The sequence below is a fragment of the Drosophila ananassae genome, chromosome 3L (assembly GCF_017639315.1).
Source record: "Drosophila ananassae strain 14024-0371.13 chromosome 3L, ASM1763931v2, whole genome shotgun sequence".
Lineage (NCBI taxonomy): Eukaryota > Metazoa > Arthropoda > Insecta > Diptera > Drosophilidae > Drosophila > Drosophila ananassae.
In genome coordinates this window covers 18,862,046-18,889,923 of record NC_057929.1, presented here as the reverse complement: position 1 = coordinate 18,889,923, position 27,878 = coordinate 18,862,046, and the positions used below count along the sequence as shown (strand labels likewise).

At 43.5% G+C, this 27,878-nt stretch overlaps 2 protein-coding genes across 4 annotated transcripts; both read left to right on the top strand.

Annotated features, from left to right (window-relative positions):
• Positions 1–62: 62 nt before the first annotated feature.
• LOC6493917 (7SK snRNA methylphosphate capping enzyme bin3) lies at positions 63–27,878 on the top strand. Of its 3 annotated transcripts, none has more exons than XM_014906975.3 (7): positions 63–297; positions 20,177–21,062; positions 21,886–23,206; positions 24,507–24,705; positions 24,762–25,876; positions 25,944–26,090; positions 26,160–27,878. In XM_014906975.3, exons 2-7 carry the CDS (start codon positions 20,434–20,436, stop codon positions 26,937–26,939), a joined length of 4,191 nt encoding a protein of 1,396 aa, XP_014762461.1. In that variant the 5' UTR covers positions 63–297; positions 20,177–20,433; the 3' UTR covers positions 26,940–27,878. The 3 variants fall into 3 exon arrangements, with proteins under 3 accessions (XP_014762461.1, XP_032311563.1, XP_001961328.1); XM_032455672.2 differs by lacking the exon at positions 63–297 and adding an exon at positions 8,394–8,496; XM_001961292.4 differs by lacking the exon at positions 63–297 and adding an exon at positions 8,439–8,822.
• On the top strand, positions 14,367–16,093 carry LOC6493916 (mitochondrial import receptor subunit TOM40 homolog 2). The gene has a single exon (XM_001961293.4). The coding sequence runs from the start codon at positions 14,600–14,602 to the stop codon at positions 15,611–15,613; it is 1,014 nt and encodes a 337-aa protein (XP_001961329.1). The 5' UTR covers positions 14,367–14,599; the 3' UTR covers positions 15,614–16,093.

Here is a 27,878-nt window from a genome sequence, read left to right as displayed (position 1 = left end):
TAGTGAGGTGCAAAAACATCGATAGTGGCTTTAAGTATCGATAGCTACATCGATGGATCGATGTTTACATCGAGGATTCTCCACCTCTAGATCATATTCGTGTGGAACATTATCAACAACCCCACTTATGCGTTTCTCGCGAATAGTTGTGCCGTTTGTTTCGTGAAGCTTTCAAAATAACCGACTTCGAAGATTTCGTGGTCGGGTCGTGTCAGGGAAGTGAAAGAGAGTGTAATCGGGGCTGTGAAAAGCAACTGGAACTATTACACGGGCCACCTCTACTGACCCCAGCAAGCGGTAAGTTGTCTTCTAGCCAATTTGGCTAAAAGCGTAGCCCCCTTGGCCAGCGCTCAGCTGTTTTGTGGTTTCTGTTTTCTGTGTGTTTCGCCGCACCAACACAAACAGGGCTCGAAAGGGACGGAGATACTCATGCTAGATAATGCAAAAGTGAGAGTGATTTTAGCGCTTTTTTTATTCTCATGTGCATTCTCTACCAGGCCTGCCGCCAATCTTCTAATTGGAAAGTTACACACACCACCATGGGTGTACGCCCACCTCTTTTATTTCTTTCGAGTTTAAATTCTGAGTTTCACGCGTCATTCGGGCAATCAGAACTTATTGACTCACCTTGCCAACCCCCACCGCCCCTCCACCGGCCGACACCACTTTTATCGCGTGCTTGTCAGATGTCCAAGTTAATTGCCAGGCTCCTATTTCGCTCATTTATTTATTTGCATTATTTGTTGCTCGGCAAAACTGTGTGAAATCGGCCTCCCATTAGCGATTCGTGGCATGCACCTCCAATAAAATAACAAATCATTACGTAAAGCAAACATTTAAAATCACATTAAACTGGACGCGTTCGCGTTCGCCGTTCGATCTTATTGCGCTTTTCCCTTCTCTCGACAGCCCCTCCCCACCCAAACAGCCGGCGTGGCTCCGCTGGGGGTTTGTTTGGATTTGCTCTGCTCGGGGGATTTAATCTGGCGCGGATGGGGGGACTCCTCCGCTGCCCCACATCCGCCGGCTGCGGCGGCACACTGGGATTAGGGCGAAGAATGAGCCGAGCGAACAAGTGCTTTCTGCGACCCGACTTCGTGCTTCTGCTGGTTATGACGTAATGACAATAATTACAAGGCGCCTGGCTGCAAATAGTGGGAAGTGGTAATGGGATAGTGAGCGCAAGGAAGGGGAAAGAGTGAAGGGGCAGGTTTAAAGCTTTAAGGAAGTAGGAAAAAAGGGGTTATCCATTCGCACAGTGGTTCAAGTCAACAAAATCAGCTTAAATTATTTTCATATAATTTTTTATACCCTTGCAGAGGGTATTATAATTTTGGTCAAAAGTGTGCAACGCAGTGAAGGAGACATCTCCGACCCTATAAAGTATATATATTCTTGATAAGGATCACCTCCTGAGACGATATGAGCATGTCCGTCTGTCCGTCTGTCCGTCTGTCTGTCTGTCCGTTTCTACGCAAACTTGTCTCTCAGTTTTAAAGCTATCGAGTTGAAACTTTGCACGCACCCTGCTTTCCTTTGCAGGCAGTATATAAGTCGGAACGACCGGGATCGGTCGACTATATCCTATAGCTGCCATGTAACTGATTGATCGGAAATGCCATAACTTCGTTGTTTTTCAAGTTAGAGGGATGGGAGTTTCAGTGGATTCCTCTTTGGGTTAAAATGCGACTCAACTGCAAGGGTATATAAACTTGGTTTTTTTAAGTTTTAAGGGATGGGCAATGGTGGGCATGATTTTTTTTTGTAAAATTTGTAAGTTTTTAGATGTGGGCCATGATGGGCATAGATTTTTTTGTGAAATTTTTAAGTATGGCAATGATGGAAATCAAATTTTTTTTTAAATTGATGTGGCCCATAGCCTGGCCATGATGGTCATCTTTTGGTTTTTTAATTTTTTTATTTTTCAGACTGAGAATCAAGTATCTCGAAAAGTAAATGTTATTTTAAAATTTTAAAAGATGGTCATTGTTTATCACACTAATGGAAAACGAATTCAGTAGTTTTTTTTTGAATTTTTATTTTACCTCTCCAAAAATTGACCAAAACTAAAAACTTAAATATTTTAAAAACTAAAAGTTTTTCAAAATTCTAAAAGATGACCATTGGTGGTCATTTTGGTTTATTACGATTTAAAAAAAAAAAAATTCAAAAAGTCAAGTTTTAAAAATGTTTGAAAATTTTCATTTAAAATTTAAAATTTTGGGACAACATTCTAGGGATATTTAAGCATTTAATAAATAAATATTAAACTTGTTGAAATCACAAAACCCATGTAACCCCTTAAATTTCTCAACTATGGCCGTCCATACTAGTTATTTTTGCAACAGCACATCCCTGCAAGCAATAGTCCATTTTAAAGCCTCATTAGGATTCATTTTGAATAAAAACACCTCACCGTTTAAAAGAAAGCTCCAAACTTGAGCTGATTGAGTTTCCCTGGCAGTTGTTTACGCTGTTTTTTTTTTCTTTCTGGCTATCGTTATTTCTAGGTTACTTTTTTTTTGTGCGCACTCTTTGTGCAGCTTTTCTCCTCTCCCCTGGCCATTGCTTACCTGGCCACGCTCCCCAGCTTTGTTTACCTTTTTTGCCGTGTTCTGAGTTGATTTAATTCAAACATGCTGTTTTTAGGTAGTTTAAGCTGCTCCAGTTGCTTTGTTGGCTTGCCACGCTCCGGCCTGCGCTTAGTCGGATTGCTTTCTGGCTGCTTTTTGGGAAGAGGAACACGCACACTGTCTCCCCTTCCGCCCGGTTGGTGCCACCTGATAGGACTTCTCATTAGAAGCAGCTTTTTTTTCTTTATCATTTTCCTCAGTCGGAACTCAGTCCTCCTGACCTTTGCCCTCCTTCGTGATTATCTTACAGCCAAAAGAGAACTTCCTTCCAAATTGGGTCTAATTCGCAAGACTGCTTAGTATTTAATGATAATTATTACGTATTTCATTAAGGTTCTTGCAGTGACTTTCAAAAAATGTATACTTGACTTTTTCAAATCCGTAAAGTGTCCTATTTTTTGACAGTTTTAAGCTTAAAACTTCCAAGTTAGCGAAGGCTAATCAAACAATTTATTAATCTTTTATTGTCTGTAAAATGGTTTCTCCAAATTACGCCTAAGTATTGTTATCTCATGTTTGCTGGCATTTTTTAATCTTTTATTTTACGCCGCTTATCGGGCAGTGGTCTGTACGTTGGGCTTCCATTGCGGTTCCATTGGCTTTCAAACTAGTGTGCCTTGCAAATCAATATAAACTATAATAAAATGTATAAAAATAAATTATAATAAAAAATAAATTATTAATTATGGACTTTGTTTTTGTAAATATGAATTAATACCTTAAACCTTTTAAATATGAACATAAAGTGACTTTTTAAAAATAATTCTCTCCATCTCAATGAAATTTGTTTGAGTTTTGTATTCATTATCACTATAATCAAGTATTTCCGCTTAGTTTTGATATTTTGAGTCTGGTAGAGTACAGTAGTTGTTAGATACGTTGTAGTATTTTAACAAGGGGAAGGAAAGGTTTCCGGTCCTAAAGTAATTAAGTTCAAAACACTCTAAAGCTTTATTTCTTTAACATTATCGAAGAACCTCCAGTGAAAAACGAGGCAGGGATGAGAGTGAAGAAAGAAAGGGTTTCGTCCTTGTTTGCACTGGAATTGCTACACTTATACCCTCACTTTATTCTGTTTGCTGCCCAGAGAAAGAAATACATACAAGCAAGGGCAGTTCCTCCTTGCGGTGTTTTTCGTTGCAGCGCATTCGAAAGCAGTTTGTGGAAATATGTTTTCTTAATTGAATCTAAGGCAATATGAAGGACAAATTCAATCTGCAAAATTAAATTAAAAATGTCAGCGAGAACTGTTACCCGAATCTATGTTTCAGGATCCATTTAATCTACCTCTTGGTCATAAACAAGTCCTGAGCGTAAGGCAAGGCGAGTGTTTTATTGCTCCTTCCACATTGCAAAAAATATAACTCCTCCTACATAAATAGTTACATACTGTATTTACGTACATATGTATGTATACAGTCGCGTGCTAAAGTAATGCCACACCAGTCATACTCAACTGTGAATGCTATTTCCAGGGTCGTGCGGAATTTTAAACATTACTTTCACTTATTTGATTAAATTAAATTAATTTTAAAAGGCAAAATTTAGTTTTGATTTAAAGGATCCAAACGATTTTTTAGTAATTATAGTAAAAGAAACAAGTTTCGTGACACAATCAAGCCATATCTGGTTCCAGTTTGGTTTTTTTTCATGTTTTCCTTTTTAGTGTCATAATATTTCAAACAGGGACCGTAAATAATGATTATTGTTATAATTGTTGTTTAAAAAAATCACAAAATAATCATTTTTTTTAATATTAATATAAATTTAAATTAAATTTTTTAAACATATGAGTGCATAAATCCATAAACCAGGTATATAGACCCAAATTACCACCTCCAAACCATCAAAAATGAGAAAAATCAGAATTTCAAGCAATCTTTTGTAATATATTTTCTATGTTGAAAAATGTATCAACGTTGTTAATTATTATAATTATTTTTTGAATTTTAAAATAAAACTCATGATGATTACGGTCCCTGGTTTCAAACGATATATTGGAGGAGTAGATGAAGTTTCTTCAAAACAAGTTAATTTTGTTTTACAACTAAAAAACCTATAAAAACGATGTAAAAAAATAAAAATTCTCTGCAGAAGCCTAAAAATATTACTTATAGTGGATAGATAGCAAGTGTCCCAACACTTTTGTGCGCGACTGTAGCGCCTATGTAGCGACCCTCTGCCAGCATCTTGCTTCAACACGCCCCTTCCCCTTCCCCCCACCCCGCCCCTTTTATTGCATAGACGCGAGTATCAATAAAGTTTGATTCCGTCCTGTGGACGGTGGGTGGGGTGGGTGTGTGTTATTGTCTAGTTTATGTGTGTGTAGGTACGACGTGTTGGTGTGCGAGCGCTTGTTCTAGTCATAAATCAAGCAAAAGCTAAGCAGAAAAAAGATGAACGGAACGAAATAAATTTATGTTTGGCCTCGTTTGCTTCTTCACTTTTTCTGCCAATATCTCCGATATCCCCCGACCACCCCACCCACTCATTCGGAATGACTGACGCTGCATAAAGAAAAGGAGAAAAAGTGGCAGGCTCTGCTTAGCCTTAAGGATCCTAGCATTTCACCTTTCTCTTTAATAGAACTGTATAGCATGCAAGTTGAAAAGTTTTCGGCTTTTTATTACTTCATATTTTACTTTCCCCTGATGTCAATGATGGAAGAAGTGAGGACTCTCCCGCTCCTAGTGCTTTGGCTTGGCTTTTTATTACACTTTCTGGGCACAATTTAGGAAAAATAAACAAACAAATAAATTCATCTGCCCCTTTTTACTTTGTATTTTTAAATAGAAAACGCCGTAGTATGTTCGAGGTCAGGATAGTGACCAGGAAAAATAATACATTGCCTGTTGATGGTTATAGAAATTTGATTAACAATTTTTGATTAACTTTTAAATTAATATTTATTACGGTATATTGGCAAAAAATGCTTCTTCTTTACTGCCTTGCACCTTTACACCTTTGATCAAAATTAGAAAAACCTCAGCAAGTCAACAAAAATTAAATTTTTAAGTAACTCAAGTACATCAAACAAGAAATTCAATAAACCATCTTATTAACTAAACTAAACATGTTCGTGTACAAAGTTCCGCAAAAACTGTAAAAATACGATTAAAACGTAAATTTTTTCAAAGAAATATGTTATTTATTAGGCTTTTAATTATTTTGACTTTCTTGCAGAAACAATTAAACTATTTTTAGGTTGTCAATAAATAGAACAAAAGGCCTTATTTGCACAAAAAAGGGGCGGGGCCGAAATTTATATACCCTTGCAGTTGAGTCGCAGTTCGCTAGGTGGAGCCACGCATCTTATACTATTAGATATATAGCAGATCGTATATAGTCGGCCGATCCTTATGAAATTCGGCATATTTATTTATATTGCCCAAAGAGGAATCCATTGAAACTCCCATCCTTCTAACTTGAAAAACAACGAAGTTATGGCATTTCCGATCAATCAGTTATATGGCAGCTATAGAATATAGTCGACCGATCCCGGCCGTTCCGACTTATATACTGCCTGCAAAGAAAAGAAGGATGTGTGCAAAGTTTCAACTCGATAGCTTTAAAACTGAGAGACTAGTTTGCGTAGAAACGGACACACGGACAGACGGACATGCTCATATCGACTCAGGAGGTGATCCTGATCAAGAATATATATACTTTATAGGGTCGGAGATGACTTCTTCACTGCGTTGCACACTTTTGACCAAAATTATAATACCCTCTGCAAGGTTATAATAAGAAGAAAAAATTCACAATGAATCACGTTTAGTAAGTAGTAGGATACCCTTTTCTTACCCTTTTCGATTGCACCAATTGGGAGGTCTCCTGCGGCCTCCTCCTTTTTTACCATATGCTCAGAGTTGCACAAAAAAATGTGTTTGAAAACTCTAAAGTAAATTTTCTTTAGGATTTGGATCTATTTCCGATAAAAAAATACAAGATTCCTCACTCTGCTGTACTCCATTACATTACACCACCCTTGATCCTAAATATAATAATAAATAATATTTATACCAAATAAATAATATTTATTGGTATGAATATTACCAAACGCTTCGTTCTATTTTTATTTGGATTTTTGCCGATATTAAGGGGCTTCCTGCGCGCATTTATGTTTTGCTCACAGTGTCCCTATAAAGTTTCTTATGAAATTTGTCACATCCTTGGATTAAATTTGCTTTTTATATGCTTTTTTTTGTTTCTCTCGAACCGATCGAGGTTTTTCCTTCCACTATCCGGTTGTTTCAAAACTTTCAAGTACTCTTTGTATAGAGGAGTGGACTCTTTTTAAAGTTTTCCATCTTTTATTCTTGATTTGTTCAGTTTATGTCCAGTTTTTGACTTGTTAAAGCTCTAATGCAAACGCGAATAATAGACCAAATTCGAAACCGTTGTTTCGAAACTTTAAATACAGTTATTTTACACTTTTACGCATAGTTCTATGGGTATATGAGTCTTTCTGTTACATTTGTTTTTACATTAGTTATAATTTAATGAGAAAAAACACCTAATTAGTAAAGATATATCTTTTTTATAACAAATATGCGAAACATGTTGGCACGCATACTTTTCCTGTAGTGTATGTCCAAAATTTGAAAGAGTAAACACGAGACTTGACATTTTTTTGGCAAGTTTGTTGCAGGTATGTATATGTAGATATACAAGCGCCGCTTTTGGCACACAAATCTCAATTTAAAACAATCAAACGCAATGAAAAAGCCAAAGATAATTCATTATCGAATAATTTATACCGTGCAATTTATTAAAATAATAAAATAATATTTTTCCTTTTATTTAATTCCCCCTTTTGTTGATTAAATTTATATGAAAGTTAAATTTATTAACTTCTAAATTTATGCTAAAAGTGAGTTCAAAAATTCGAATATGCCCGCTACCTTGCGAATTCCGGGCAGAAAAACGAAAAACTGTAAACAAACGAAATGTGGACAAACACACAAACGCACTGTACACACAGGCACACATACACACGCTTGTATGTCGCCCAACAACAAATCAACTCGGTGATGGCGCAATACACACAATCCAAAAAGTCCACAAGTCCCATTGGAACAAAACCCAGAATGGATGACCGAAATGAACATTTTTATAAAATACCATGTTTATGGAATATATTTTGCTTAAATGCCGAACATTTTCAACTAAAAATAAGATTAAATTTGTCTTTCCATTGTATGTGCGGCCAAACGCCGAAATTCCTTCCGCAAATAATTTCAAAAAAACATAAAAGATCTTCTCTTGTGTTTCAGTTACTCTTTACGATGTTGATAGATATCAATGATAGGAATAAATAAATATCAGTATATATGTAGCTATAAACAAGCTAAGCTGGTCGGGCGCAACGCCTTGGCAGTGAAACAAGAGAGAGCTAACAGACGTTAACAGTTAACATAGAACCATAACCGGTTCACCCCTATAGCTGTGCTCTTTTGTCGCATGTCTTACAGCTACGTAGGTCTGTTTTACTCATTTTCAACTCATCTAAATCAGCTGTTTACATTTCAACATTCGTTTCGCCTCTTTTTCACCTCGAGGGGAATGACTGCGTAGGGGGCCAAGAAAGGAAATATCGCAAAGAACCCATTAAAAAACAGTGATAGGAAAGTCAGGGGACGCGGAGCCCAAGGCAAAACATCTGAATGTTTTTGTTTTATAAATAATTGCCCTCTTTCCGAACCGGTAACCCGATTACTCAGCTGACTTTCTGAGTGGGACCGTTGGTATTTTGCGGGACAATACCATGCTCGCGCTCTCTTTCGGCTCTCTTTTCCGGGCGCCGAGTGGTCACAAATGCGGGGAATGGAATGGTAGGGTATCAAAAGGAAAATTTGAGTCGGTGAGTTCGGACGTTTCCGCGGTCAAACGAAGCCCTTGAGTCGGAGGTGGTAAAGTGCCGAGTTTGATATCAATTAATTGTTGCAAGGGCCTTCCCTGCGGCGGTTTCGAGCCATCGTGTTGTGGGTGGCAATTTTTTCAGCCCCTGGGCTGCAGAGACGCCGCGATTTGTGAAGAAGCGGAAGACAAGCGTATGAAATAAAAACAACTCTGTGCGTCAGCTAGAGGCTGTTTTTTGTGGAATCCAAATCTCATAATATAAAAATTTCGGGCGCGAAGAGTGACAAGGAGGCAAAATCGCCGAATTGGGAATAGTCAAGTGAGCTGGTACGTGTTTTAATAAGTGCATCGAATAAATGGCTTGTGTTTCTTACATTTTTCAATACAATTAGTGTGCTAAGTTGTCTTGCAACCAGAATAGAGCGTGTCGCGCTGTGGGGGCAGCTGGCTGGGAAATGTGAAAAGGCCGTCGGCAAAACGGCTGCGCCACCGGAACGGGTTCATGTGTAGTACAGTGACCAAAGCGGCGGCAGAGCCAAATAAGAGACAGTAAACAAATGATTTAATTTAAACTAAAATTAGAAAGTTTGAGTGCCGATGGAAAATCAGATCCCCCACCGTTCCCGATTCCGATTTTCCTCCCGGGCAGGTGTGTGCGAGCTTAAATAGAGGCCAGCAACAACAATTAAATGTGTTTAGCGGTGCTCCTCTTCTTCAGATTCGCTTTTGCAACCACTACGGAGAGTGCAGCGACAGCGACAGCGACATTTGCAAGCGGAGAGCGCACAGTGGGCCAGGAGTGGCCTGGAACGGCTCAAATCGGTGCTGAGAGAGAGGCGCTCACGACTCGTAGGTGTCGTGCCACTGTGCGATAAAAAAAAAAAATAACGAAATGAAACGGGCAAGAACAACTTAAATAAAAGGAAATCCTATAAATAACAGCAGAAATATTTATCAATGGCGGATAAGGTGCGGTGAAATAATTAAGGCAATGAGACGAAAACATTTTTTGGATAGTTTTTGAAGTGAAAAGTTTGAAACATTGTGGGTGAAGCTAGAGGCTGCCCTTTCCCTCTCCTCCCTTCCCATAGGCATTTTCTTAATTAAATTTGCATAAATTAGACACAAATTAAGTGCATGAGTGTGAGTGGAGCAACCACTATAATTGGAGAGTGACGAATGCCTTGGAGCAGAGCGAAAAAATCACAACATTGCCGTAATTAACGAAACAAAAGGGGCATATCCAAGTCGATATCTAAGTGTTGCATCCCGCAGATGTCGAAACAGTTCTAATAATAAAATACAGTATTATTAATAGTAAAAATTAAAGATAAAAAGCTAAAAATAAGTTAGATCCCGACGTAGAAGGCTAAGCATTAACAGACCAAGACGATAAATGAGGCAGCGCAGGAAAAAAAAGACGGACGGAAGGAGGAGAGGCTGCAGAGGCAGAAGGAAGCTTAGAGAAGATGGCAAAACGGGTTTAAAGCTCCGCTAGCTTTGAGTCTCCCCTCACTCACACACTGGCACTTTAACACACACGTATGTGCAATGGAGGCGCGCTCTCGCTCGCACTCAGGGACGCTGCGGGATGCTACGGCGTTTAAGTTCTATACTTTTACGCTTTTATTTTCGTACATGCCGGGCAGCCCGAAAATAATCGCATTATGATAAGGAAAAAAGAGCACGAGCGTCTCTCCTCTCTCGTGCCTAGTCATACTTATCTGTGTCTGTGTTTTCTATTTTTCTTCTCTTCTTTTTTTTTTTGTTTTTTTTTTGCATGACTAAAAAGAGGTAACTGAAATGTTGAAATGATAAGGTATCGAAGAGGGATTACCCTAGAAATAGGTAAGAGACTGAATTGTTCAAAAATGGGTTGGAGAGGAACTGCTCGGTAATAGCGAGGGTATCATAGAGCTCCGCCAAGAGCCAAGTTTTGGTCAGCACACAATATTTATATTCGCCTTCAGAGTTTGTTGCTGTTGCGCAGCCTTTCTGCCGTTTCGCTGTCATCAAACAAATAAAACTGGTTTTCGAGTCAATTAAACAAACAAAAAACGTCTGTGTGCAAAGGAGCATGGGAAATGCAAAAATAAGCATGGATGAGCCACTTCACCAACGACACATGGCGCTGGAATGAGGAGTTGGCTCCAAGTTGGATTTCTATCAGCATCGATATTAGTTATTAGCAGGGACTGTAAATAAAGATTGTTGGTATGATTTTTATTTTAAACTCTCAAACAAATAAATTCGTATTGATTTTTATTTCTAAGCGATTATTCGCTCAGAAAATAACTATTATTCCTTAAGAGATCAAAAATAAATCTCAAATTCAAGATTGCAGTCTATTTATTAAATATTTAAGATATTTGATGGCATATCTCATTAGATCAAGTATCTTTAAAAACTGAACTTTTATTACTCTTTATTATATTCACATATTATTATTATTCCTGATTTTATTATTCCGCTCAAAAAATAATGATTATTTAGTGATATTTTCAGTAAAACTCTAAACTTTAAAATAATTATTATATTTTCTCTTAATTTTTATTAAAATTGTTGTCTAGATTTATTTATATAATGTATTTTATGACAATTCGTCTTTATTACTAAACACATTAACCTTTGGCATAATGGCATCACTTCCACTGTGGTTGGCTATAAATTGTGCCTTTATTTGAGCCTCAAACAATTATGGCTTAGAGGGCTTGGCAGTCCGATCTATAGATGCACTCTTACATAATACCTTGAGACCTTAGCAAGAGATATCATTTCATCAAGAACATTGCTGGCTAAAAGATACTGTATCTACGCTAACTCATCAGAGCCCCTTGAGAACCATTTACTTTCCATGAAATTAATAAACTGCAGCGGACTAGAATAAACTGAGATGGGTAGAATAAACTTTTCAACTGCCAGGCCTTTAATGCTTCCGAATTTGGCACAGCCGGCGGCCCAGACGCTCTGTCCTCGTTCGCTCCGCCCTGCTGTAGCTTCAGCCTGGTCTGTAGTCCTTTGGTCCTTTGTCTCTTTTGTGGGCCTCCTCCAATGTGCATTGCAAGCGAGGTTGGTTGGCAGCAGTGAGCCAGCCCATCCATTGTTTATAGCAGCCGTACTCCCAGTATTGTGCACATCTCGCATTCCTGGGCTCAAGTCGTGTTTTTGGTTCTTAAATCCCCCATTTTACACGTCGATCGACTATATTTTTAAAAGCTATATGCCTGCTAGTCTCCTAAGCCTGCAAGTGCACATTTTTCGAATAAAAACAACAAAATTGCGCTCCAAATAGGCAGCCATTCAAGGATCGGAACAAGTGGGTAACTCGATTCCATTCCCATGAAAACGGGCGCCCTCATAAACGTGCAATTAACTGTGCATGGGGAAAACTGTGCAAGGTGGGTGGGAGGCACAACACTCTGCAGATACAGATACAGATACATTCGTATAACAAGCTACACAGACACACGAAACTGTCGGCCGTAGTTTGGATTTGCGCCATTTGCATTTTATGTGGCGGCTCACAAATAAGACAACAAATTTGCTCAAAAAGTAATATATGTAGTGTATAGGTGGGTTCATAAATAGGATCTGGGGCAGGGGAGTCCCCTGAATAACAATATTTCTCTTCTGAAAAGTGCAATCTGGTCGGTTTTGGACACTCTGATTCTTTTAATTCATGATTCCTGCTGTCGTCGGCCTACTCCCCTGGCCACCATTCCCCCCAAAACTCCGCTCCGACGCCCTCTTTCCGCCGGAACTCGAGCCAAAAGTTGTCTTGTTATATTGTCAAGTCAATGAGCTTTTTCATGGCGGGGCGAGTGGGGCGGCGAAGTTAGTTTAGTTTGCTGTGTTTGTGAGAAAATAAAGTTGGCTGACTTTTGCCCCTCCCCGTCTCCGGCTCCGGCTCCGGCTAAAGTGTATTAAGTCTGTGGTGTGTGAGTGGGCGGAATGGAGATGTCCTGGCCTGGCCACCCACCCTGGTATACACACCGTAAACAGGCCGCCTCCTACTTGCTGTTCCAGCAACTTAAAGCGGATTTCGCCATAAGTAGCTGAAAGTTATGTTAACGTTTCTGCGAGTGCTGGGTGGTGGGTGGTGGGTGCTAGATGGTGCTATGTGGTTGGTAAACTTATCAAAGCTCCTGCGACTAACGTCTCCGACTGCGAAAGGTCGGGTCCTTTTAATTAACCAAAAAATAGAATGCTTTAACCTTTACCCACTCGAAGTTGAAGGATTCATTGAATGAAATTGCATTTAAACTGGTTTTTAAGGCAATTTCAGTAAACTTTCCCATCAACTGGGGCTCTGCCATTAAAGATTAGTTCCTCTTTCAGGAATCAGGAAGCGAGGAGAAGGAAGGCCAGGCTGTCGGATGGCGTGCCGGTAATGAGTCGCCCGCTCCCACCCGCCACCCACGCACGTTGGATTCCTACTTACAAGGGCGTGCATTTAATATGTTTCGGTAGTTAAATGGCAAAATGAATACTGAAAGTATTGTGAAGAAAGGGGAGAACTTCGGGCAAGATGGAGAAAGGCTCTTGTGTGTATTTTGTTTGACTTTCGGGGTTCACCGATAACTTATGGCCAGAGGCACTAGTTCTGAGTTCACGCTGAGCTATAAAATTAATACGATTACGAAAACGATTTATTTCCACGGTTTACGTATTCATTAAATACAAATATGGGGGTTTTAAAGGCTATAATTTTAGTAGGTATGGCCATCCATAAAAAAATCACTCTTGTTTACTGCAAATAATGATTATTTTATTCATTATTCTCCAAATAATCTTGAAAAAATCTTTAACTACTATTATTTATAAAAAAAAACGAGAATGATACCATTTTTTTCCATGTAGGAAAGCATTTTCGCCGCAAATTTTAACTTTAAATATTTATTTTTGGTTCAATAAATAATCATTATTTTTTTTATCAAAAAATAAAACTCAAAACATTACAATAAAAACAAAATATAATTTTTTTAATACAATAAAATACATATTTACAATACAATACAATTTTATTTTATTTTTACAATAGTAAAACTCTACTCAAATTGAAATATTGTTTTAATCCTTGGGACTAAGCCTTAAAATTATAAAATTATTGGTCCTTGTTCAAAGATAAGAAAACATAAATATTGTACAGGAAAAAAGGGATATTTCAACCTGAGTTAATATTTATTGTTTTGTAAAAAAATTAAAACAGTACAAAATAATGATTATTAAACAAAAAATACAAATTAAAAAAAAAATGTAAATTAAAATGCTTATATAAATCTTTCTAGGAGGAAATTCTTCAAGAAGAAATAATATAATTTATTATTTATAATTTATTATTTATAATTTATAATTTCAAAAATTATTTATTTTGGTCAAAGGAGATTTTTAAAAATGATATCACGTAAATCGGAACCTTTAGCACTGACCTTGGTCAATTTTTCGGACGATAATGATGCCTTTTAGTTGACCCAAGGTTTTTGGTTTTGTAGAGTATACCTTGGATTTCAAATAACCCGTCAAATCTGGTGATGTTGGTGGCCAGTCAAAGTCACCACTTTTCGATATTAACTGCCCAGGGAATTCATTTGAGAATTGAGAATTTATTTTTAATGTAAAGCGGAACAATTTAAGTATCAATGGTATCAATTGACGGTCTGTCGACACTGTCAAAAGCTACACGGTTGCCAAATGGATCAGATTTAAGTGGCCCACCCTGTGCATAATTTAATTTTCGGCACAATTTTCGCTCTTTTATGAATTACTGTACTGATTTATTCGCTTGAAAATGAAAAAATGATTATTTGCAGTCTCTGGTTTACAATTCCAACAGTGATTGACGAAAATAAACTTCATAGCTTAGCTTGCTCTGATTTTCCAATCGGATCATCAAACCCCCCCGACATATGGCAACTGCAGGTTCGGTTCTATTTTTATTCAAATTTTCTAAAATTCCCTACACACGAAGCCGGGCAGCTACAAGTTTCTGACTCTACTGTTTCACAACCCGGCCTTGCTCATTGCGTTTGAAGAGTTCCAGACCGAGTTCCGAGTGCAGGCACACCCATCCACCCATCCCATTCCCATACCCCCATACCCCGAAAATGGGCAACGTGATGGCGACTACGGGAGGCGGCGACTCGTCGCACGGGCGCGGCAAGGTGGCTGCCGGGCTGGGCGTGCCGGAGGCGCCACTCACCGCCGGCATGCCGTCCCAGCTGGTGCAGGCGCTGGAGTCCGAGGCGCACAAGCTGGAGAACCCGGGCACCGTCGAGGAGCTGCACAGTCGGTGCCGCGACATCCAGGCCAACACCTTTGAGGGCGCCAAGATCATGCTGAACAAGGGCCTCAGCAACCACTTCCAGGTGACCCACACCATCAACATGAACTCCTCGGCGCCGAGTGGCTACCGCTTCGGGGCCACCTACGTGGGCACCAAGCAGTACGGACCCAACGAGGCCTTCCCGGTGGTTATGGGCGAGATCGACCCGATGGGCAACCTCACCGCGAACGTCATCCACCAGCTGACCTCGCGCCTGCGCTGCAAGTTCGCCTCGCAGTTCCAGGACTCAAAGCTGGTCGCCACCCAGCTGACCGGCGACTACCGGGGCCGCGACTTCACCGTCTCGCTGACCATGGGCAACCCGGGCATCCTCACCGGCTCGGGGGTGATTGTGGGCCAGTACCTGCAGTCCATCACCCAGCGCCTGGCCCTGGGCACGGAGCTGGCCTACCAGTACGGCCCGAATGTGCCCGGACGGCAGGTGGCCGTGCTGTCGGCGGTCGGACGCTACGCCGTCGGGGACTCCGTCTGGTCCTGCACCCTGGGGCCCGGCGGCTTCCATCTGAGCTACTACCAGAAGGCCAGCGAGCAGCTGCAGATCGGCGTCGAGGTGGAGACCAATCTGCGCATGCAGGAGTCCACGGCCACGGTGGCCTACCAGGTGGACCTGCCCAAGGCGGACCTCGTGTTCCGCGGCAGCCTCGACTCCAACTGGCACATCGCCGGCGTCCTCGAGAAGCGCCTGCAGCCGCTGCCCTTCTCCCTGGCCATCAGCGGGCGGATGAACCATCTGAAGAACAGCTTCCGGCTGGGCTGTGGCCTCATGATTGGTTAAGTGGCCCCGGCACGGGATGACTTTGTTTTGTTTCTGTAGTTGTTTTGTTTCGAAATTGAAAATTGGAATGTGCAACCAGGAGGAGGAAGCGGAGCCAGCACGATTTTATCAAATTTACGATAGATTATTTGACAGACGATCGAGAACTGTCCCGATTCCGATTGCATTCATCCTTTTCCTCGTACTCTGTAGCACTGACTGCCTCCGAATAATCGAATATAAATGCCCAAATCCAAAGCAGTCTCATTCGGTCGGGAAAAGAGAGTGCTGTGACTGCGACTTAAGGTCGAACTATTGGACTATTAAATTTCTTGTTTCTTTGACTTTTTGTCAGAATTGTGCCACTGTGTGCCCTTCGAACTGTAAACTGTAAGTTTCAAACTGGACAAAATTCAAACCGTGTTCATTTTTAAATCACCAGTACATGTAACTTCATATATTCCTAAAATAATCCATAAAACTCTTGTTCCGAATTGTAAATTTTAGGATTTTCTTGATTTATAAAACAAGTATTTAAAAGTATCGGATTATCCAACTTGAGAATATCATATTATTCGAAAAAGTACTAAGATTCATAGTGAGATTCAGATCATATCCATAAGATATAGATACAACGAATAAGGCAATGTCTATTCTTTTAAAATGTGTCAAAGATACCTGAAAAGACGCACTAGCTTCCTCTGTATAAGTTTTAAACTAAAGTGCCAATGGCAGGAATTTGGCAGGACACTTCTGCTTTAAAATGTCCCTAATTCCTGGCTAAAACCTACTTGGCTTGTGGGCGGAATGTGTCTATGAATGTTGATGGGAATTTTAATTAAACGGAATCATCCGAGTAATTAGTTTGAGATTGCTCCGACTATGACTTTTGCCTTTGATTAGCACTTGAAGTTGCTAGTAGTTGTCTGCTTTCCTACAAACGCACTTTGCCTGATTAGATCTAAATTAATTTACATTTTCCGTAATTTCAATGGTTCTATAGGAGCATAGATATTAACTTATTGAATATTAATTTATTTACATCTTGTGGCTATAACTATACCAAATATATAACTTAGCTTAGGTAGGTAGATATTTTTGGAGCGTATTTCTCTCACATTGTTGCTTAGATCCCATCTAATGAAAGGATAGTAAGTTTATTGCATTGAAAACATAGAACATTTCTATTTTTGTTAGAGATTTGGGCGTATATCACTTGCATATTTCGCTTTCTAAGCTATTTACTCACAAAAAAAAGGGTATAGAATAGGTGTAATAATATAATATAGTTAAAATAGTATTGTAGTGATTTAAAGTAATCATTTCCCTTACAAGATACCAACTTTATCCCTCCAACTTCCCACCTTAGAAACCTACAACTTTTCCTTCAGTGCATAACTGAAAACAGAACTACTGAACTAATTCGAAGTATAAATTGTGTGGGCTCTGCAGGCTGACAGCAATAAAGTTCCCTAATTGCCTCTGCCCTGCCCTGCCACTGGGTTGGAGATGGCAGATACTTTTCCAGGCGACTTGAGAGCTAAAGGATGAACTATGCGAGAATGTGAAACTGTCCAACAAGGTGGGTGTCTGTCCTCCTCGACGTTCTTATTAATTCGCCATTGTGATTTTATTCCCCGCCTATTGCCTCGCCGCCTCTCCGCCCGGAACTGTGTTTAAATCAGCGTCCAGTGGGTCGGTCATAATCAGTCAATGTACCGTGCAAAATTATTCAGAGCCGGCTCCGGCTCCCCAGTGCCGGGTCTGCCAAGTATTCCGCCCAGCAGTGCATTTAATTTATTTTTATTGCTGTGACAAGCGAGTTCAGCGCTTCTCGTTATTCCGTTTTTATTTTTTACATAATTGATGAATGTTTTGCCTTTTTCCCTTGTAGTGAAAACAATCTCTCTCTGGAACTCCCCAAGACAACAATTATCGACCAACCTATGGCCAACTTTTGGAGATCTGGCCAAAGAGTGGGTCTGAAAAGTAGTGTCTTGCCTGAACCCAGGACTGAAGCTGAAGTTGGAAGCAAGGCAGAGACACTTTCGTACTCCGTCCGACCGAAAACAAGCGACACAACTGACAAAGTGCAGTCGGAAAAACATAATAGTTTCGGAAAAGTTTCCTCCGACTTGGCACTGCCGTCTGTCTTGTTATTATTTTTAGTTTTCCTCCTAATTCGATTCCGTTATGAGGCAACGGTTCTGCGCCGACGAGCGGCGGTGGGCGGTGGGCGGTGGGTGGTGAGCAGTGACCGGAAAGGGTTTTCCGGAGAGCGGGCTGCTTCGCCAGCATCGACCACTTATTAATGCACCTGGCCCAGTGACAGGTGCCTTTGACAGTCCTGCAGATGAAGCTGCTGCTTCCGAGCATTATGCTGGCGCCTCCGGGTGGCAGGCCGGAATCGATATCCATGTGCCCGGGAAAGTGGATAAGCGAGTGGCGCTGACATGTTGACAGTCGAGTGGGAATGTAAGGGAAGCCGGATACGGATACGGATACGGATACAGCAGGGATGTCTCAAAAAATCCATCGCCTTGCAGGAATCTTGGGGATGTGAGACTGTGTGGGAGGATTAGTTTGTGTTTCCATTGGAGACAAGGTTGTACGAAAGTATGAGTCTCCATTGGAAGCCGTCAATGCCGACACACATTCCATATGCAAGACGGGCCGGAGCACCTGCTCACCTCCACCCATGTGGCCTGGGGCGACAAATGCGGTGCTATTTGTTTACACGCTTGTTCCACCCACACAGCTGTACACGGGGAGAAAATGTGTGCCCGAAACACCATCTGTTTAAATAAATTCAAACATTAATGTTGCATTCACAATGTTGGAACAAGAACACCATTATTACTCTTCATTTTTATGGAAAAAAGAGAGGCCTAGTCCCCCAAGACTCGCCATTAGAAACACCTGTCCCACTGGGTGCTATGGGCGACTGGTCGTGGCTTTCCGAACTTCTTTCTGCAAAAGCAAATCCTCGCAAATGAACTAATTTTATTTGCGCGCAAATTACGTTTTCGAACAAAACATTCGCGAGTCGCGCCAACAACTTTCCTCCATTAGAGTGTTTACGGACTTGAGAAAATTGACAAATTCCGGCAAGGACGAGAAGCCACTCAAGACAAGAAGCAAAATAAAAAAAGAATAAATTGAATAGAAAAGAGCCCCGCCCCACCTTCGAGACTCCGCCAATTGATTCTCTTTGTCGCACAATGTCCCAGTTTTCCGGCAATCCTCCCCAGGGGCGGCGAGGCGACTCGAAGGTTCGAAGGGGCAACCTTTTGGCACGGCAACAACGCGCCGCATATTTAAATTTTAATTAAAATTTTCGCCCGGCCGCCTGCCTGCTCTCTTGCCGGCGGTTCTCTGCAGCGCCACGCGTTGTGTTCTCATTTCGCTTTCGCGCGCCTAAAAATATGCAAATAAAATGGCCTCCGTGGGCGTAGAGGGAAAAGGCAGATGCAGGGAAACATGCCCCTTCCTCCGTAGCCTCAGTGATGGAGGTTTCCTCGCGACCTTAGGGGCAGTGGGTCGCTGCTGATCGGGTGGTGGGCATTCCCTGACTCCCTGTGCCACGCAGTGATATCGGTTTACATATCAAAGAATCACTGATTGTTGTTCTATTTTTTAATCAGGGAACAAACGGGTGGATAGTTTAAATATTTAAAGTCTGATTATTAAATTATTTAATGAAGCCCAGCTCATGGGCATTCAAAATGGGTTCTAGTTGGAAATGGCTCTAAATGGGGAGCCATCCAAGTTGTGGCGGAGTGGAGTGTGCTTCTCCGACTGTCACCTTTTCTCTCTGAACCGAACAATCTGAACCGATGTCGGCAACCGCCAACCAACCAACCCTCCAAGCAACCTCGCGTTCCAGGCATGTCGGATAATTGAAGTGCAACTGGCTTCTCTCCTCCTATTTTTTGGCTCGAAGAAGGTGTATTTCCACAAATTCTTTTCAACTGCTTCTGTTTCAAGGAGCTTCTAGCAGTCTGTTTGAAAAAGGAAACTATCTGCTTCTAATGCGCAAGGAGAAGGGTATTCTGAGCTTCGGAGCGAAGGAACACAGTTCTTTGTGGGGTCTTTGCCCACGGAAATCTGTTTTCGACGGGCGGAATTTTGTGGTTAACTTTGTGTGTCGGCTCTGTGCCTGCCCTAATTGTTTTTTTGCAATTCACAAAACCGCCAAAACGCAGGGCAGGGAGTGGGCACGGAGTGGGTCTGTGGAAGGAGAGCCTCGAGAGAAACCTCTCAATTCGAGCCACAATTTGCCATGTAAATATTAATGCCGAGCTAGACACGGAAACAGGGGGCTTGGGGCCGGGGGCGGAGCACAACTTGGTCTGTGCTCAATTTTTCAAAGCTCGTTTGTCGTTAGTTGGTTGGCTGGGTTTCGGGTTTGGGTTTGGGTTTGGGGTTGGGGCTTCAGACTCCGGTCCTTTTCGGGGAAAGCAAATAATGAATGCAAAATGCTGGCCAAGTGTCGGGAAATCACAAACAAGCCGGGAGAACCTTTCTAAACTAGTCGTGTAAGTTGCGAATTTATTTTAATGAGCTCTTCCTCCTTTCTTGCAGTTAACATCCTCGGCTGTCGTCCTTAGCCCAAAAATGGATAATTTGAACAGCATCTTTAACAGTGAAAGTGAAAACGGATAACGCAAAAGACTATCTACCCATCTAACTATATTTAAAATGAGATATTAGTGAAGACATACCACAAAGACTTCCGAAAAGTGATTCTTGCGGAGATTCCAGAGTAAAAGTCAGTCAGAAAGTGAATACTTAAAAAATACTATAACTTGTAGAAACTAAAAGGATTTCTACGAGCCATCATGGACAAGCGGCTCAGCGACCGTCCCGGAGACTGTCGCGTCACCAGGTCCAGCGTGACGTCCGCCCTCCGCTTGGAGCGCAGTCCCAAGCAGCCCGCCGAGCAGGAAGCCTCTCTGGACACTGCTGCTGCTGCGGCCACAGGAAAGTCCAAGTCCCCCACCCCAGTGCCCGGCAAGTCCCAGGCGGCGCAGCACCACCAGTTCCGCGCCCCGCAGCAGCAGCAGGGGCCCAAGAACCGGAACAAGGCCTGGGGCAAGCGCCAGAACAAGGCCGGGGGCAAGCACAACGCCAGCACCTGCGGGGCCACCAGCGCCCAGTCTCAGCCGGCGGGGTCCGCTGCCCCGGGCACGCCCCTGCTGCCCACCTCGACGGCAGCCGCCCACAAGGCCGATCTCGAGAACATCCAGAACATCCAGAACAAGAACCAGACAGCGGCGGGCGGCGGCAACCACCATGGCAACTCAGGTGCCACCCACCACGGTGGCGGTGGTGGCGCCCATCACGGCGGGGCTGGTGGCGGCGGCGGAGGCCATCATCACCACCACAACACCCGCCTGGCCCAGAACTCTGCGGCTGGAGGAGCGGGCGGAGGAGGTGCCATGCTCTACAAGAAGATGCTCTCCCACAGGTAATGTCCATGACCTTCTGTCAAAAGTGAATCTGCTAATACATAATAATTATTTTTATACATTAGGAAGTAAGGCTTTAATGATTGATTTGAAGCTGGTAGCCCGAGTAGAGTAGAAAAGGGTATATATTCTGTTCATATAAATATTTTGAATAGGGAAAGAAATCTTTTTGCAACCCATAAACTGTATATATATTCTTGATCAGGAACTCTAGCTATAGAGTAAACTACTCCCATCTAAATCAATCTATCTCCGATCTAATGAAAATCTCCCTCTAATCAACATCAATATCAATTAATTCAATCTTGAAACTTTTTAAAGTTACTAGCTTATACCACTTCATTTAAAAGTATTTATATCAAGAAGAGGCCATACAAAATCCCAATTTAAATCTAGGTTAAATCCTTCGATATTATAGATTCTACACTGGATTCTGGAGAGATGGTTGGTATTCATCAAGGTATTTCATCGAGTACCTCTTAACCAGAAAATACAAAATAAATAAATGTTAGTTAAATTGAAAGATAGTAGTTATAGAGTGAAGAAGTGGAAAATAAGGTATCTGGAACCTGGAAACTCGATTGTGCAGTTTTTTTTCGGATTTTTACAAGAAGATTACAGTTCTTAATTACTCTTTTAATTCCTAGGACTATTACTATGGCAGTTTTCTTTTGAAATGATTGTTTACATGATTGATAAGAAGGCAGCATAAAATCAACATTCATGCTAGAAACCAATAAGACTCCTTATCACCATCATGACAAAAATAGATTACTAAGAAGTGCATTATTTAATAAATAATTTTAATAATTTATTTTCCAGGAGTCACCACCACCACGTGCTGTGTGCCGGGAACAATGCGAACCACACTTGCTGCCTGGTCACAGGATGCAACGGCAGCTCCGCCGGCGGAGTGGGCGTGTCCGGGGGCGGCGTCGCTGGAGGTGTGGGAGCGGGCGGAGGCGCATCCTGCAAGGACGCCGGGAGCGCCAAGGACACCAGCTCCCTGAGCGGCAGCAGCAGCATCGCCGGCAGCGCCGCGGCGGCGGCGGCAGCCAACCCAGTGCACTACTGCTGCGGGAGGTCGAAGTTCTTCCTGCCGGAGAAGCGGCTGCGCAAGGAGGTGATCGTTCCGCCCACCAAGTTCCTCCTGGGCGGCAACATCTCCGACCCGCTCAACCTCAACTCGCTGCAGCACGAGAACACCTCGAACGCCTCCAGCAGCAACAACACGCCGGCGACCACGCCCCGCCAGTCGCCCATCACCACGCCCCCGAAGGTGGAGGTGATCATCCCGCCCAACATACACGACCCCCTGCACCTCCTGGACCCCGTCGACTCCATGGAGTACGAGAAGCAGCTGACCTCGCCGATGAAGCGCGGCGGGGGGATGGCGAAACTGCCCCAGCAGCTCCAGCTGCCGCTGCACCACCGGCAGCACCACCACCGAACTCGCAAGAACCGCAAGCGCAGGCGGTTCGACTCCAACAACACCTCGCATGCGGGCGACGAGGTCGGCGTGGGCGGCGGGGGGGAGTACCCCGAGGAGACGCTGCCCACAACTACGAGCACCTCCTCGCTGGCGGCGTCTCCGGTGGCAGCCCTCTCGCATGGCGGCAGCGGCGCCAGCTGCGGCAGCCTGCTCCTCAGCGAAGCCGCCGCTCCGGCTGCCGGCGAGACGGCGGAATCGGGCCGGCAGCAGGCGCATGTGCGCTCTCCGCAGGCAGCGACCACGACCACGGCAGAGATGCCCACGTCGACAACAACGCCGACGCCGGCAGAAGTGGTGAAGGAGATGGACTCGGTGGAGACGGTGGAGGAGCCAGCTGCGACGTCGTCACCGCAGCAGCCGCAACATGTGGCTCCGGAGTCGAAGGACGCGGGCTCCACAGCGGCAGAGCCGCCAACTGAGCTGCTGCTAAGCTACTCGACGCCGTCGGCGACGCTGGCAGTTGCGTCGACGCTGGCCGAGCGCCGGGCGCAGGCGAGTCGAGATTTGCGCCTGGATTTGTCCAGCACGTGCTACGGAGTGGGCGGCACGGGGCTGAGCTTCGCCAGCAGCAGCGTCGCCAGCGTCGGCAGCGCAGGAGGTGGGAACAGAAAGAGAAAAATCAGTGAGAGCAACAATTCGCAAAAGAGCAAGGTGAGTACAACTGGAGCGAAACGGAACGCCTGGACTAATCCAGAGAGAGGGGGAGCACTGGGGATAGCTAGGGAGGGGAGGAGTGGGGAGCATGTGCCGTTTTCCTTGGTTCCTTGTTGTGGTTATTGTTGTTGTGTAGCCAGCAAGTCAATTTCTGGTTTTGTTTTGATTGCTTTTGGCAGTTTCCCGCTTCCCGTTTCCCGCTTCCCGATTTTGGTGTTTTCTCTTGCCAATTTGTTATTGCAGTTAGGCTGGCGATTGGGTTGAACTTGGGGCATGTCGTGCTCGCGGAAATTCCGCCAAATGGCCGGCTCGTGGAAGCCACTTAAGAGTAATTCAAATGAGAGCCAACTTTTTGCCTTTTACTTATTTGGAACACCATTTTCAAAATAATGTCAAGCCTGTGGTGACAAGAGGGTCATCAGGTGTCATTATTAATTTGACGCTTTAAGGGGGTCAAAAAAAAATCTATAATATTTGTATAAAAATCTATAATTTATGTAGAATATGTGGGTTAAATGATACTTCAATAGTCGATCCCGTTACAAAGTTCTGAAGCTCTGAAGAGAAATGCATTTGAACGACCGGCAAGGAGTTCTTAAACTTTCAAACGCGTTTTTCTTGAAACCCCTGTTTTTAACCGGCTATCAAGATATCTTTTAAATAGAATTGAACGATCTTTATTGTAATTTTTTGGACATGTTCAGGACATTGGAGGCTAATGCAGGAAGTGAAAGAATTCAAAAAACTTTCATAGTGTTTTTTTTTTTTTTTTTAAAGTTGTGTAAAAAATATAAAAATTTTATTTTTTTAAATTATTTTTTTAATCTTTTAGGTCGGGCTATAGCCACAGTCCTCTATAGCCACAGATACAAATTTTTGTCCAAGTTTTGATTTTCAATCACCCAGTTTGAATGATTCGTAATTCGCAATAATTTCCTTAATTTTAATTTTTTTTTTCGCATTCACAAATTCAAAATCTTTTAAAAAGCATAAGAAACAAATTCCCAAAATCAGCTGAAAAACCCCCTTTAACACTCATGACCTCCTTAACCAGTAGTTCTCCAAAGAAATTTGTGGCTGTATTCCATGTTTCCCCTCATAGAGAAGGTGGACTAAAATAGGCAGTAGATAATCTGTCCCGAGCGATATTCCTATTCTATCAACCGTATATCTTTAGGGCCCCTAGAGAGTTCACTAGGAAGAGACTTCAGAAGAAGATACCTTCGATGATATTTTTAGGCACTTTAATAGTAATTCCTACTGTGAAGCAATTTTATTAATCAACTATTTTTCATAGAAATTCCATCGCCACGATGGCATGGACAAAATCGTCAGCCCAGTGGTTCCGCAGCCTGGAGCTTGGAAACGGCCGCCGCGGATCCTTCAACCGAGTGGAGCCAGGAAGCCAAACACCCGGCGCTCAACCTCGTTCAGCGAGACGGAACTGCTCAGCCCCGTGGAGGAGGTGCCGCCCAAGCCGTTACCTCTCATCGAAGGTAAGTGATTCCCCCTTGAATTACACACATTTCTACAGCCCTTCTGTATCTTTTAGTTGAAATACCCCGTGATGATACGCCGGACTTGCCGGAGCAAAGTCTGGGAAGTCCCCTGAGCACAACCTCGGCAGCCACCTCGCACACGGCCGGCGAACAGGATTCCCTGGCCGGAGTGGAGGCCACCTCGGCGACCGATGTCTCGGCGGGAGGATCTGCCCTAAAGCCGGTGGCCAGCAGCAGCTTGATGCTGAAGCCAGCCCTGATTCCTCCCCTCAACCATCTGCCCAAGTTCCGAGCCGATGGACTGAAGTACCGATATGGCAACTTCGACCGCTACGTAGACTTCCGGCAGATGAACGAGTTTCGGGATGTCCGGCTGCAGGTCTTCCAGCGGCACGTGGAGCTGTTTCAGAACAAGGACATCCTGGATATTGGATGCAACGTCGGGCATATGACCATCACTGTGGCGCGGCATCTGGCGCCGAAAACGATAATGGGCATAGACATCGATCGCGAGCTGGTGGCGCGGGCCAGGCGAAATCTCTCGATCTTTGTGCGAATTCCCAAAGAGGAAAAACCACCGGAGGTCAAGGTGGAGCCATCGCCACAGGACAAACAGGATGAAGGAGCCGCGTCGAAAGCAGCACACAAGAAAACGCGACGCGGCAAAAAGCGACGAGCAGCACAACAGCCCCTCCACCCGCACCCGCACCCGCACCCGCACCCACACCCGCATCACCCCCATCACCATCATCATGGCCATCACCACCACCATCACGTGGAGCAGCTGCAGCAGCAGGAGAGGCTGGACGCACTCCTCGTCAAGCCACACGAATTTTTCCCGATCTCCTTTCCACTGACCTACGGTGGGATTCCGAACTTGCCTTCCTCGGGAAAATCGCCCAACACGGCCAGCAAGAACCAGTTCCCGGCCAACGTCTTCTTCAGGCACACCAACTATGTGCTCAAGGACGAATCGCTGATGGCCAATGACTCGCAGCAGTACGATCTCATCCTGTGTCTGTCGGTGACCAAGTGGATGCACCTTAACTTCGGAGATGCTGGCTTGAAGACGGCTTTCAAGCGAATGTTCAATCAGCTGCGTCCCGGAGGCAAGCTAATACTGGAAGCCCAAAACTGGGCCAGCTATAAGAAAAAGAAGAACCTTACGGTGAGTCACATTGACGATTTGAGAAATAAGAAGTCATTTATTAATTGATGTCTTTTAACTTCAACAGCCCGAGATCTATAACAACTACAAGCAGATCGAGTTCTTCCCCAACAAGTTTCACGAATACTTGCTCAGCTCGGAGGTGGGATTCAGCCACAGCTACACTCTTGGGGTGCCCAGGCACATGAACAAGGGCTTTTGCCGCCCCATCCAGGTACGAAGTTCTTAATATCCTGCTTTCCATATTCGCTCATCCTTTTCTACTTCTCTACTTCCCGAATAGCTCTACGCCAAAGGGGACTATACGCCAAATCACGTCCGATGGAGCGATGCATATTATCCGCAGACTCCCTACGAGGCATACCGCGGAATCTACGCCACCCTTCCGGCCAACCGGATGGGCGGCGGAGGCAGCAGCGTGGGTGGCAGCCACAGCGGACACGCCCAGTTGCTGCACATGAGCAGCTCCAGTCGGTCGCAGAACTATGACACACCACACTACGCCGGCAGCGCCTCGGGCTCGGCCAGTTGCCGCCAAACACCGATGTACCAGCCCACCTATAACCCGCTGGAGACGGACTCCTACCAGCCCAGCTACGACATGGAGTATCTCAACCACATGTATGTCTTTGCGTCGCCGCTTTACCAGACCGTGTGGTCGCCGCCGGCCTCTCTGCGAAAGAGCAGTTCGCACACGCCGGTTTTCGGAAGTGTTAGGGACGCGGAGCTGGACGGCGACGGCAGCATAGGGGGCGGCGGCAGTGGTGGTGGCAGCTACCACCGGCACGTTTACCCGCCCAACGACGACACCTGCTCGCCGAACGCGAATGCGTGCAACGCCTTCAATTCGATTCGCGACGCGGACACCGACGATTCCAACCAGCTACCAGGAGGAAGTCGGCGGCACGTGTACGCCACCAACTGCGGGGAGAGCTCATCGTCGCCGCAAGTGAACCACCACGAGGCCGCCGGCGAGTTTGTGGACGCTCTGATGGACGACGAGCAGAAGTCCTCGACTGGCGGGGGGTCGGGCGGCGCCTACTGTGATCTACCAGATGCCTAGAAGGAATGCGCGGTAGAGATTAAATGAAAAATGTGTCAAAATGAAAGAGAATAGAAGAAAAAAACAGAAAAAATCTATAAAAAAAGGAAAAACTTAGAAAGATGCAGGTTTGCGAATAGAAAAAAACTGAAATGTAACTGTAAACGAGGCGCTTATGATTTTTTATGGTATAATGTGCGTATATATTTTTATATATTGTAGTTTAATGGAACGATCATATACAAGTATATAGTAGACATAAATATATATGCAATATGAACAGAAGTACGTGTATTGAAATCTTTACATATGTAGCCTAGGCTAAGCACTTTTCTAGAGCGCTTTGTGGCGAGTGTTTGACTTGTCACTGTCGGCAGTTTGATCGTAACCCTAGTTTAAATCCACTATAAGCAATACATGCCAACACACCACACGACACACTCACGCACACCCACACCTACAACACACCCACCAACACAGAACTCACTCATCCAACAAGAGCGGTAGCTTTAAATGAATTAATTAAATAGTGCTATAGAAATATTTAGGAAACATGTACGGATTCCCATGGAAATTCAAATATTTTTGATTAACCTTTTGGCAAGCGAATAAGATTATGAATAAGCACTGCTAGAGAGTGCGAGAACAAAAGCAAAATGAAATTTATGGCAGAGAATAGAGAATGATTTGTAAATTTATTTAAGTTTGCTAACAAAATCTGCATCAGTTTGAAGAGTAGGGTGCGAAAATGTAAGAGTAGAAGGCTTATCCTTTGGTAAATAGCTGAAGCGGTCTGTCCCCTCCTTTCCCACCTTTGAGGGGTAAGCGGGGAGCGCGTGTTTATCTCCAATATGTTTTTGAAACATTTGTATGGAATATTTAATTTTTTTATGAGAAAATGAATAATATAGAAAATTAAAGATATACATATTCCTAATAAATAAAATTAATAAAACAAAA

What these genes read in the sequence shown, in the direction of transcription:
- LOC6493917 (XM_014906975.3), top strand. Translation starts at nt 20,434, where the DNA reads ATGGACAAGCGGCTCAGCGACCGTCCCGGAGACTGTCGCGTCACCAGG. An exon ending in ACAATTCGCAAAAGAGCAAG is followed by an intron (nt 23,207 to 24,506) that starts GTGAGTACAACT and finishes TATTTTTCATAG; the next exon opens with AAATTCCATCGCCACGATGG. An exon ending in GCTTTTGCCGCCCCATCCAG is followed by an intron (nt 26,091 to 26,159) that starts GTACGAAGTTCT and finishes CTTCCCGAATAG; the next exon opens with CTCTACGCCAAAGGGGACTA.
- LOC6493916 (XM_001961293.4), top strand. Translation starts at nt 14,600, where the DNA reads ATGGGCAACGTGATGGCGACTACGGGAGGCGGCGACTCGTCGCACGGG.